This window comes from Oncorhynchus mykiss, chromosome 2 (genome assembly GCF_013265735.2).
Source record: "Oncorhynchus mykiss isolate Arlee chromosome 2, USDA_OmykA_1.1, whole genome shotgun sequence".
NCBI classification, from domain to species: domain Eukaryota; kingdom Metazoa; phylum Chordata; class Actinopteri; order Salmoniformes; family Salmonidae; genus Oncorhynchus; species Oncorhynchus mykiss.
Genome location: NC_048566.1, coordinates 83,519,278 through 83,532,951, shown reverse-complemented (window position 1 = coordinate 83,532,951; position 13,674 = coordinate 83,519,278). Strand labels below are relative to the sequence as shown.

General features: G+C 45.5%; 1 protein-coding gene across 1 annotated transcript in view; it reads right to left on the bottom strand.

Annotated features, from left to right (window-relative positions):
* The window catches only part of LOC110502224 (neural-cadherin-like), a 113,148-nt gene that overhangs the window by 78,345 nt on the left and 21,129 nt on the right, over positions 1–13,674 (bottom strand). Inside the window, exons 7-11 of the mRNA XM_036934304.1 lie at positions 6,848–6,990; positions 3,620–3,792; positions 2,491–2,659; positions 599–769; positions 120–292 (exon numbers count right to left, since the gene is read on the bottom strand). Coding sequence (XP_036790199.1) covers positions 120–292; positions 599–769; positions 2,491–2,659; positions 3,620–3,792; positions 6,848–6,990 — 829 coding nt within the window. The remainder of the gene's footprint in view (positions 1–119; positions 293–598; positions 770–2,490; positions 2,660–3,619; positions 3,793–6,847; positions 6,991–13,674) is intronic.

The following is a 13,674-nucleotide window of genomic DNA, read 5'->3' as shown; positions in this document are numbered from 1 at the left end:
GAGCAAGATGCTGGTTGACCGGCTGAATGACTGACCTGTGACATGGGCTGGTTGACTGATGGTAGACTGACCTGTGATATGGGCTGGTTGACTGAATGGTTGACGTCTGGTTGACTGACCTGTGATATGGGCTGGTTGACGTACACCCAGCCGGTAACAGGGTTCACCCTCAGGTACTCAGGCTGCTCCTGGGATATGGAGTAGGTGACGGCAGCGTTGGTACCAAAGTCGTCGTCATGTGCCGCCACACGCAGGAAACTGGTGCCGATCATTGTGTCCTCTCTCAGAAAATCTATGAGAGACAGTAACAGACAAAATAATATCGGTCGGTCACAGGCTGAATCAGTAGACCACAAATCAATTGTTTACATACTTAAGTGTGTTTATGTATGTTTACATCTTTATGTATGGCAATACAGTTAAAGACATAATGGAAACATTATGATGAAAAGTAAAAAGGAACTATGCATAACGTACATAAACCATTTTCGAATAGCTTTGGTTAATGGTCTATATCATTAAAATGAATGATTAGTCTGCCATCAACCATACGTATTATTAATATTATGTATTATCATATGTATACTACGACACTCACACTCGTAGCGTAGGTTCTCAAACTTGGGGCTGTTGTCATTCTGGTCCAGGATGATGACGTTGAGCTGACAGATCCCTATAAGGGGCTCCTCAGCCCAGTCTGTAGCCGTCACCGTGATGGAGTACTCTCTCTGACGCTCCCGGTCGAACCGCCGCGCTGTCACGATCACACCTGAGGTCAGAGGCCAAAGGTCATGACTAGACCCCTTGACTTTTCCTGTGGTAACTATGTGGCCATGAAATTGAGGAAAAACTCTGGGCACTAGTTTTAGACAAAAATGTCAGTCCTTAAGTTAGATTTTTCCTGGTCAGCTCATGTGGTCAGGAAAAACTCAAGGTTGTAGAGTGGCTTGTTAATATAATAGCTCTATTTGTCATGACATTATTGATTAACATATTGTTATACTTATCCTGAAACCATTTATAATTAATACAGGATATTGTTATACTACAAAACATGGTTATAGGACATAAATAAAGGTTAAGTATGAGGTGTTACACTTCATTTCAATGGGGCTCTTTGGATTACTGTACAGGTATAAGAGGTCATTTATCGGACGCTAGCATTATTATTATTTTTTAATGAAGAGTGTGAAGACTACATGGGAATTGTGGATTCTTGTAGATTCTTTTTCAGGTCAGTTTCAACTGTCATGTTGTAATCCCAATATGCTCACATCCTGCTTGACTATGGCTATGGCTATGTCTATGGGGCTGTGACTATGGGTCTATGGGGCTGTGACTATGGGTCTATGGGGCTGTGACTATGGGTCTATGGGGCTGTGACTATGGGTCTATGGGGCTGTGACTATGGGTCTATGGGGCTGTGACTATGGGTCTATGGGGCTGTGACTATGGGTCTATGGGGCTGTGACTATGGATCTATGGGGCTGTGACTATGGGTCTATGGCTATCTCAACAAATACCACCACGGCGGCCTCCTGGGTGGCACAGTGGTTAAGGGCTGTGCCACCAGAAACTCTGGGTTCGCGCCCAGGCTCTGTCGCAACCGGCCGCGACCGCGTCCGTGGGGCAACGCACAATTGGCCTAGCGTCGTCCGGGTTAGGGAGGGTTTGGCCGGTAGGGATATCCTTGTCTCATCGCGCACCAGAGACTCCTGTGGCGGGCCGGGCGCAGTGTACGCTAACCAAGGTCGCCAGGTGCACGGTGTTTCCTCCGACACATTGGTGCGGCTGGCTTCCGGGTTGGATTCACGCTGTGTCAAGAAGCAGTGCGGCGTGGTTGGGTTGTGTATCGGAGAACGCATGACTTTCGACCTTCGTCTCTCCCGAGCACATACGGGAGGGAGTTGTAGCGATGAGACAAGATAGTAGTTACTAACAATTGGATACCACGAAATTGGGGAGAAAAAGGGGTACATTTAAAAAAATATATATATATTTTTTTAAATCTGGAATTTTCAAAGCTGTTTAAAAGCACAGTCAACTTAGTGTATGTAAACCTCTGACCCACTGGAATTGTGATAGATTATTTCACTTATAAGTCACTATCTGTAAACAATTGTTAGAAAAATGACTTGTGTCATGCACACAGTAGATGTCCTAACCGACTTAAGTGTATGTAAACATCCGACTTCAACTGTATGTCGTTTAGATCATATTAGGACTCTGCTATGCAATGCAGTCCACTCCACCTCATGATACCCAGAAACAACACCTGTTATAATCTGACTGTTAATTCTCTAAGGACATACCATCTTCACAGTGGATCCCTGTGTACCCGGGCCCACACTGGCAGCTGAAGGAGTCCCACTGCCCATTACAGTGCCCCCTGGCGCCACAGACTGGTACACCTATGTTCATACAGTTCCCATCAGTCAGAGAGCAGCCTGGGGCTAACTGGACTGTGGGATCCTTGTCGACTGTACCTACCTGTGTCATGGTGGACTCTGAAGGCAGGTATGGCGCTGTCTCTGTGCATCAGGCCGTACTTGACCTTCCCATTGGCCCCCTCGTCTGCATCCACCGCGTGCACTTGTAATACGAAGGTTCCTGTGAGCTGGTTCTCCAACACGGACGCCTGCTCCCTGTACTGCTGACACTGAGAGAGGGAGGAAGGATGTGTGTGTGTGTGTGTGTGTGTGTGTGTGTGTGTGTGTGTGTGTGTGTGTGTGTGTGTGTGTGTGTGTGTGCGTGCGTGCGTGTGTGTGAGAGGGAGAGAGAAAGGGGGAATAACAAGTTAAAACGGATAGTTATAAACTACTCAATGTAGTCTATGTCTACATTTGTACAGTACACGTGATAGGACGGAGAATAGAGCAATGATATTCCTTTGTTTGAAGGTCCACCACCGCATCAAACCTCAGCCCACCCTGTCTTTCCCTGGTATCCTGTTTACTTTATCCCTCGATGAGTCTGCCCCAGAGAGACCTCTGTTTAATTAACACACATACAAGTCAAATACTCTCTCAGAGTACCGTCAAAGCACAGACACCCCACAGAGAGAGAGAGAGAGAGAGAGAGAGAGAGCGAGAGAGAGCGGGAGCGGGAGGGAGAGGAGCCAATATGCCAAACAGTAAACTATACATATTAGCAATATCAATGTCAAAGTATAAAAATATATCATAAAAATACCTAGGCTCTGGGTATTCAGGCATAAATTTAAATTTAGAAATATCAACTCGACACCTTCCAGCCATCTGCTGGACCGCATACCTTCATGGACTTTATGAACACGTCGCAGACCTAATTAAGGAGGAAGTTAATTTGACACGTATAGTATATCATGATGATACAGTACTTTTTTCATCAATGAATTCAAATCCCTGTGGAATACCTAAAGATAGCATGGGTGGACGGCTGGACACACTAATCAGAGCTCTGGGGGAAACATAAGGGGATACTGTAGGGAGACGGGGGAAGTGAGAGAGTGAGCGAGAGACGGACGGTCAGACAGACAGACAGACTAAGACATCGAAGGCTACCTAGAAGACAATTATTTTACTACTGCTGTTGTGTTACTGTGTATATAAAGGATTCATCCACAAGGCTTTTTTCTCACCTTCTCAAAGACGGGTTTGTTGTTGTTGACATCATCAACACCCACTATGACCCAGGCGGTGGCAGAGAGTGGGTGTGGCCCCCCAGAGGCGTTGTCGTCTGTAGCTGTTACATTGAGGACGTACTCCAGGCCCTGGAGCTTGGGAGCGGGGGTGAAGCGCAGACGGATCAACCCTAAAAAGATGAGAGACCAGAGTACCATTACAACCTTAGCAAAGGACCCCCACCTAGTGTTGGGGGTAGTAAAAAGTTACTTTTTAGTTTTGCTGCAGCCAGGTACATTGTAAATGTGACTTACTATCTCACAGGGTGATGCCAAACAACACCCTCTAACCATAACTCATGTATTGAAATACATGTCTTAACTTCTTGGTGACAGTATTTTCACGTCCGGATGAAATGCATGCCCAAATTCAACTGCCTGCTACTCATCCCCAGAAGATAAGATATGCATATTATTAGTAGATTTGGATGGAAAACACTCTGAAGTTTCTACGACTGTTTGAATCATGTCTGTGAGTATAACAGAACTTATTTAGCAGGCGAAACCCAGAGGACAAACCATTCAGATGTTGTTTTTTTTAGGTCACTCTCCTTTCAGTGGTTTTTCATTGGGAATCCAGATTTCTAAGGGACCTTCTTGCAGTTCCTACCGCTTCCACTGGATGTCACCAGTCTTTAGAAATTAGTTGAGGTTTTTCCTTGGTGTAATGAAAGTAGCCCTGTTCAGAACGAGGGTCGCTTGTCGTGTACTGTTAGATAGAGGCGCGTGACCAGAAAGCTAGCTACAGTTTGTTTTCCTCCTGTATTGAACACAGATCATCCCGTCTTAAATTTGATTGATTATTTACGTTAAAAAATACCTAAAGTTGTATTACAAAAGTAGTTCTGGCAAAGTTTACAGGTAACTTTTGAGATATTTTGAGATATTTTGTAGTCAAAAGTTGGAACCGGTGTTTTCTGGATCAAACGCGTCAAATTAATGGACATTTTGGATATATATAGACGGAATTAATCAAACAAAAGGACCATTTGTGATGTTTATGGGACATATTGGAGTGCCAACAAAAGAAGCTCGTCCAAGGTAAGGTATTTTGTTTTGTGTCGCGCCTGCAGGGTTGAAATATGCTTTTCTCTCTTTGTTTACGGAGGTGCTATCCTTAGATAATAGCATCGTTTGCTTTCGCCAAAAAGCCTTTTTGAAATCTGACATGATGGCTGGATTCACAACAAGTGTAGCTTTAATTTGTATCTTACGTGTGTGATTTCATGACAGTTTGATTTTTATAGTAATTTATTTGAATTTGGCACTCTGCATTTTCCCTGGCTTTTAGCCAGGTGGGATGCTAGCGTCCCACATATCCCAGAGAGGTTAAATATACCCCTGATGGTGCAGTTACATCCATTTTTAACCACATGTTTTTCTATTGAATTTCAGAACAGATCAACTTTTGAATGCCCCCAACTGTACTGTCACCCTGCTCAGCGGGGAAAAGGTTCTCATTCCCAAGGCTAGAAACCAGGCAGCACGCATGCACGTTTTATTATTCTCCCCTTGTCTTGCTTTTGCATAACAGGAAGGATGAAATAACAGATGAGAGGAGAACAGCATTTGAGTCAACTGTTCTCTCTGTCAACACCAACATCAATGGGTGCAAGATGAGCTACTTGTGATCTGGGGAAATTTCACTGAGGTAAAAGAGAGAGCGAGAGAGAGAGAGAGGGCGAGAGCAAAGGTGAGAGAGACAGAGACAGAGAGAGAGAGAGAGAGAGAGAGAGAGAGAGAGAGAGAGCACAGGACTTGTTGCTCTTGTTGTGGTATCATTCATCTTTCACTGTTCCTCGCGGATTAAAGACAACAAGCACGCACCCAAATGGGACAGGTGTTCTTTCACTCCACTCGTTCTGACTGTAGTCTCCTTATTTCTCTCTCATTGTCTTGGAGAAAGAGGTCTCTGCTTATACAGACAATGATTGTTAATCGAAAATGTCTAGACACAAAACTATTAATGATATAATATATTTCTCCGGTCTCATGTTGTTTTTTTCCCATACTGTATGTTTTCACCAAAAAGCTGTTATAAATTCAACAACAAAGAAAATAAGAAAAATAAGACAAAAAAAGACACATTGATGTTCTGGTCTACCCTATTTAAAGTGCTCTCTTAAAATAACAGAATGTATCATTTCAATAAGACACAACTGTGGTGGCTCCCTGGCTGTCTGTTCTCCTATTAAAGTACAGCTGCCTGCCTTTGGCATAATCTTTAAGATCAATGAGAAAGGGAGGACAGAGGAGAGGAGAAAAGAAGAGTAAACTCCAAGATGGGGGCTGGCAGTGTAGAAGCTGTAGATTGTGAGCTATGATTGAGCAACTCATGTGAAATTGAATTGAAAGGGTTGGTTGACAAATGTCACCCAGTCTGACAAATGTCCTGCTGGTTACGGATCAGAGGGTGAATAAAGAATGACAGATTGCACAGCCACAAAATACAGAGTACTCAGCAGATAACTATTTTCTATATGAGAGAATAAACTACCCTGAACAAAAATATTAACGCAACATCAAATCAAATAAATTGTATTGTCACCGGGACGTACTGGCAAATTCGGAGGGGCTTATGGTAGAGAAATTAACATTAAATTATCTGGCAACAGCTCATTGTGTTGTGTGACAAAACGGCACATTTTAGTGGCCTTTTATTTTCCACAGTACAAGGTGCACCTGTGTAATGATGATGCTGTTTCTTGATATACCACACCTGTCAGCATGATGGATTATCTTGGCAATGGAGAAATGCTCACTAACAGGGATGTTAACAAATTTGTGCACAACATTTGAAAGAAATTAGCTTTTTGTGCATATGGAAAATGTGTGTGATCTTTTATTTAGCTCATGAAACATGGGACCAGCACTTTCCATATTGTGTTTATATTTATGTTCAGTGTATGTTGGTAAATACAGTAATGTAGTTCTTTATATTTATGACTTCAATAACAAACAGACTGCGCTTCTATTGAAATTGCTGCATTTTCATCAACCTTGGGTTTCAAAAGTATTGACACAGCATAAAATAAGTACAAATCATTCCACATACAAAATAGGGCTCATTCTGTTAATAAGCAAGGACACGTATGGGCAAGAGTTATACCTGTATATTAGGAATGCTATGAAAGCCCAAGGAGAAAATGTAAAATGTAAATTATAAAGTAACAAAGTAAGTGTCACCTTTCTGGCTGTCGATGACAAAGTTGCCCTCCTCGTTGCCAGCTGTAATTGAGTACACTATTCCATCACCATCCGGGTCCTTAGCCAGTACCGTGGCAACGAGAGTGTTGGGGCCTGCATCCTCAGAGACAAAGGTCCGATAGCTGGTGAGGGATAGGAGAAAATCATTATGTGTACAACAACAATACAGACAATAGCAAACAGGCCTGATTGCACACACACATCAGGTCAAATCAAATAGGTTTGTCACATGCACCAAATACATCATGTGTAGACCATACCGTGAAATGCTTACTTACATACCCTTAACCAACAGTGCAGTTCAAGAAATAGAGTAATAGAAAATAGTTACAAAATAAACTAAAGTAAAAATGTGTACATGTAGGTAGGGGTAAAGTGACTATACGTAGATAGTAAACCGCGAGTAGCAGCAGTATAAAAACAAAGGGCGGGGGGGTCAATGTACATAGTCCAGTTGGCCATGTGATTAATTGTTCAGCAATTTTATGGCTTGGGGGTAGAAGCTGTTAAGGAGCCTTTTGGACCTAGACTTGGCGCTCCGGTACCGCTTCCCTTGCGGTAGCAGAGAGAACAGTCTATGACAATTATTTGGGCCTCTGACACCGCCTAGTATATACTGTAGGTCCTGGATGTCAGGAAGCTTCGCCCCAGTGATGTACTGGGCTGTACGCACTACCATCTGTAGCGCCTTACTGTCAGATGCCGAGCAGTTGCCATACCAGGCGGTAATGCAACCGGTAAGGATTTGTTCCATGGTGCAGCTGGGGACCCATGCCAAATCTTTTCAGTCTCCTGAGGGGGAAAAGGTGTTGTCGTGCCCTCATCACGACTGTCTTGGGGTGTTTGGACCATGATAGTTTGTTGGTGATGCACCAAGGAACTTGAAACTCTCGACCTGCCTCAATCCAGCCCTGTAGATGTTAATGGCAACCTGTTCGGCCCTCCTTTTCTTGTAGTCCATGATCAGCTCCTTTGTCTTATTCACATTGAGGGAGAGGTTGTTGTCCTGGCCCCACACTGCCAGGTCTCTGACCTCCTCCCTATAGGCTGTCTCATCGTTGCCTACCACTGTTGTGTCATCAGCAAACTTAATGATGGTGTTGGAGTCGTGCTTGGCCACGCAGTCGTGTGTGAATAAGGAATACAGGAGGGGACAAAGAATGCACCCTTGAGGGGCCCCTGTGTTGAGGATCTGCGTGGCAGATGTGTTGTTGCCTACCCTTACCACCTGGGGGTGGCCCGTCAGGAAGTCCAGGATCCAGTTACAGACTGAGGTGTTCAGTCCCAGGGTCCTTAGCTTAGTGATGAGCTTTGTGGGCACTATGGTGTTGAACGCTGAGCAGTAGTCAATGAACAGCATTCTCACATAGGTGTTCCTTTTGTCTAGGTGGGAAAGGGCAGTGTGGACTGCGATTGAGATTGAGTCAACTGTCAATCTATTGGGGCGGTATGCAAATTGGAGTGGGTCTAGGGTTTCCGTGATGATGTGGTTGATATGAGTTATGACCAGTCTTTCAACACACTTCCTGGCTACCGACGTGAGTGCTACGCGGCGGTAGTCATTTAGGCAGGTTACCTTCGCTTTCTTGGGCACAGGGATAATGGTTGTCTGCTTGAAACATGTACGTATTACAGACTCGGTCAGGGAGAGGTTGAAAATGTCAGTGGAGACACTTGCCAGTTGGTCAGCGCATGTTCTGAGTACATGTCCTGATAATCAGTCTGGCGTCACGGTCTTGTGAATGTTGACCTGTTTAAAGGTCTTACTCACATCAGCTACGGAGAGCGTGATCACACAGTTGTCCAGAATAGCTGGCACTCTCATGCATGCTTAAGTGTTGCTTGCCTCGAAGCTCGCATAACAGGCATTTAGCTCGTCTGGTACACTAGGCTCACGTCACTGAGCAGCTCACGGCTGGGTTTCCCTTTGTAGTCCGTAATAGTTTGTGAGCCCTGCCACATCCAACGAGTGTCAGAGCCCTTGAGGGCATGGTGGGATTTCTTATAAGCGTCCGAATTAGTGTCCCACTCCTCTCCCCTTTAGCTCAGTGTGGATGTTGCCAGTAATCCATGGCTTCTGGTTGGGATATGCAAGCACGGTCACTATGGGGACGAAGTCGTCGATGAACTTACTGATGAAGCCGGTGACTAAGGTGGTATACTCCTCAATGCCATTGTATGAATCCCGGAACATATTCCAGTCTGTGCTAGTGAAACAGTCCTGTAGCATAGCATCCACGTCAAAGTGGTCCCACTTCCGTATTGAGCGAGTCACGAGTACTTCCTGCTTTAGTTTTTGCTTGTAAGTAGGAATCAGGAGGATAGAATTATGGTCAGATTTGCAAAATGGAGGGCGAGGGAGAGCATTGTATGCATCTCTATGTGTGGAGTAAAGATGATCAAGAGTTTTTTTCCCCTCTGGTTGCACATGTGACATGCTCGTAGAAATGAGGTAAAACGGATTGAAGTTTCCCTGCATTAAAGTCCCCGGCCACTAGGCATTTTCTTGTTTGCTTATGGCCTTATACATCTCGTTGAGTGAGGTCTTAGTGCCAGCATCGGCCTGTGGTGGTAAATAGACGGCTACAAATAATATAGATGAAAACACTCTTGGTAGATAGCATGGTCTACAGCTTATCATGAGATAGTCTACCTCAGGCGAGCAATACCTCAATACTTTTTTAATATTAGACATCGCGCATCAGCTGTTAGGCACACCAGACATAGCTGTTCTATCCTGCTGATGCATGGGAAACCCTGCCAGTTCTATATTATCCGTGTTGTCATGCCCTACTTCCGGCGCCTCCCTACTTCCGGCGCCGACAGAGATGGCCGCCTCGCTTCGCGTTCCTAGGAAACTATGCAGTTTTTTGTTTTTTTACGTGTTATTTCTTACATTAGTACCCCAGGTCATCTTAGGTTTCATTACATACAGTCGAGAAGAACTACTGAATATAAGATCAGCATCAACTCACCATCAGTACGACCAAGAATATGTTTTTCGCGACGCGGATCCTGTGTTCTGCCTTACAAACAGGACAACGGAGTGGATCCTATGCAGCTACCCAAAAAAACGACTCCGAAAGAGAGGGAAACGAGGCGGTCTTCTGGTCAGACTCCGGAGACGGGCACAGCGCGCACCACTCCCTAGCATTCTTCTTGCCAATGTCCAGTCTCTTGACAACAAGGTTGATGAAATCCGAGCAAGGGTAGCATTCCAGAGGGACATCAGAGACTGTAACGTCCTTTGCTTCACGGAAACGTGGCTTACTGGAGAGACGCTTTCCGAAGCGGTGCAGCCAACAGGTTTCTCCACGCATCGCGCAGACAGGAAAAAACATCTTTCTGGTAAAAAGAGGGGCGGGGGCGTATGCCTTATGACTAACGTGACATGGTGCGATGAAAGAAACATACAGGAACTCAAATCCTTCTGTTCACCTGATTTAGAATTCCTCACAATCAAATGTAGACCGCATTATCTACCAAGAGAATTCTCTTCGATTATAATCACAGCCGTATATATCCCCCCCCAAGCAGACACATCGATGGCTCTGAACGAACTTTATTTAACTCTCTGCAAACTGGCAACAATTTATCCGGAGGCTGCATTCATTGTAGCTGGGGATTTTAACAAGGCTAATCTGAAAACAAGACTCCCCAAATTTTATCAGCATATCGATTGCGCAACCAGGGGAGGAAAGACCTTGGACCATTGTTACTCTAACTTCCGCGACGCATATAAGGCCCTGCCCCGCCCCCCTTTCGGAAAAGCTGACCACGACTCCATTTTGTTGATCCCTGCCTACAGACAGAAACTAAAACAAGAGGCTCCCACGCTGAGGTCTGTCCAACGCTGGTCCGACCAAGCTGACTCCACACTCCAAGACTGCTTCCATCACGTGGACTGGGAGATGTTTCGTATTGCGTCAGATAACAACATTGACGAATACGCTGATTCGGTGTGCGAGTTCATTAGAACGTGCGTTGAAGATGTCGTTCCCATAGCAACGATTAAAACATTCCCTAACCAGAAACCGTGGATTGATGGCAGCATTCGTGTGAAACTGAAAGCGCGAACCACTGCTTTTAATCAGGGCAAGGTGTCTGGTAACATGACCGAATACAAACAGTGCAGCTATTCCCTCCGCAAGGCTATCAAACAAGCTAAGCGCCAGTACAGAGACAAAGTAGAATCTCAATTCAACGGCTCAGACACAAGAGGCATGTGGCAGGGTCTACAGTCAATCACGGACTACAGGAAGAAACCCAGCCCAGTCACGGACCAGGATGTCTTGCTCCCAGGCAGACTAAATAACTTTTTTGCCCGCTTTGAGGACAATACAGTGCCACTGACACGGCCTGCAACGAAAACATGCGGTCTCTCCTTCACTGCAGCCGAGGTGAGTAAGACATTTAAACGTGTTAACCCTCGCAAGGCTGCAGGCCCAGATGGCATCCCCAGCCGCGCCCTCAGAGCATGCGCAGACCAGCTGGCCGGTGTGTTTACGGACATATTCAATCAATCCCTATACCAGTCTGCTGTTCCCACATGCTTCAAGAGGGCCACCATTGTTCCTGTTCCCAAGAAAGCTAAGGTAACTGAGCTAAATGACTACCGCCCCGTAGCACTCACATCCGTCATCATGAAGTGCTTTGAGAGACTAGTCAAGGACCATATCACCTCCACCCTACCTGACACCCTAGACCCACTCCAATTTGCTTACCGCCCAAATAGGTCCACAGACGATGCAATCTCAACCACACTGCACACTGCCCTAACCCATCTGGACAAGAGGAATACCTATGTGAGAATGCTGTTCATCGACTACAGCTCGGCATTCAACACCATAGTACCCTCCAAGCTCGTCATCAAGCTCGAGACCCTGGGTCTCGACCCCGCCCTGTGCAACTGGGTACTGGACTTCCTGACGGGCCGCCCCCAGGTGGTGAGGGTAGGCAACAACATCTCCTCCCCGCTGATCCTCAACACTGGGGCCCCACAAGGTTGCGTTCTGAGCCCTCTCCTGTACTCCCTGTTCACCCACGACTGCGTGGCCACGCACGCCTCCAACTCAATCATCAAGTTTGCGGACGACACAACAGTGGTAGGCTTGATTACCAACAACGATGAGACGGCCTACAGGGAGGAGGTGAGGGCCCTCGGAGTGTGGTGTCAGGAAAACAACCTCACACTCAACGTCAACAAAACTAAGGAGATGATTGTGGACTTCAGGAAACAGCAGAGGGAACACCCCCCTATCCACATCGATGGAACAGTAGTGGAGAGGGTAGCAAGTTTTAAGTTCCTCGGCATACACATCACAGACAAACTGAATTGGTCCACTCACACAGACAGCATCGTGAAGAAGGCGCAGCAGCGCCTCTTCAACCTCAGGAGGCTGAAGAAATTCGGCTTGTCACCAAAAGCACTCACAAACTTCTACAGATGCACAATCGAGAGCATCCTGGCGGGCTGTATCACCGCCTGGTATGGCAACTGCACCGCCCTCAACCGTAAGGCTCTCCAGAGGGTAGTGAGGTCTGCACAACGCATCACCGGGGGCAAACTACCTGCCCTCCAGGACACCTACACCACCCGATGTCACAGGAAGGCCATAAAGATCATCAAGGACATCAACCACCCGAGCCACTGCCTGTTCACCCCGCTATCATCCAGAAGGCGAGGTCAGTACAGGTGCATCAAAGCTGGGACCGAGAGACTGAAAAACAGCTTCTATCTCAAGGCCATCAGACTGTTAAACAGCCACCACTAACACTGAGTGGCTGCTGCCAACACACTGACACTGACTCAACTCCAGCCACTTTAATAATGGGAATTGATGGGAAATGATGTAAATATATCACTAGCCACTTTAAACAATGCTACCTTATATAAATGTTACTTACCCTACATTATTCATCTCATATGCATACGTATATACTGTACTCTATATCATCGACGGTATCCTTATGTAATACATGTATCACTAGCCACTTTATACTATACTATGCCACTTTGTTTACATACTCATCTCATTTGTACATACTGTACCCGATACCATCTACTGTATCTTGCCTATACTGCTCTGTACCATCACTCATTCATATATCCTTATGTACATATTCTTTATCCCCTTACACTGTGTACAAGACAGTAGTTTTGGAATTGTTAGTTAGATTACTTGTTATTACTGCATTGTCGGAACTAGAAGCACAAGCATTTCGCTACACTCGCATTAACATCTGCTAACCATGTGTATGTGACAAATAAAATTTGATTGATTTGATTTGATCATTCAGCCACAACTCAGTGAAACATAAGATATTACAGTTTTAAATGTCCCGTTGGAGGATCATCTTAAAGATGTCTGTCTGTGTGTGGAGATGCACGCATACACACACACACACACACACACACACACACACACACACACACACACACACACACACACACACACACACACACACACCGTGTACTGTACAGACTGTATCAAGCACATAGTCAAAGAATCAGCAGAGTTATGAGCCTGGCTTCACCTGCCACTTTGATTTAACTACTATGAACCGGCCAAAGACAAATTATCATGTTTGCTGGGATGTTGAACTCATCCCTTTCACAGTGCCAGCCCACTCTGTGACATTTGATCAGTGCCTTTTAAAATGTCAACAGTGATTTGCTTGCTGTGTGGTGTTGGAAACTGGGATAGCCAAGCCAGGAACAAGAGACTAATAGACTGGTGAAGTGGGATGATGGGGTAGAGAGGCTTGTTCACTTGTTTGGTAGAGGATTGGAGAGAGGGTGGGGA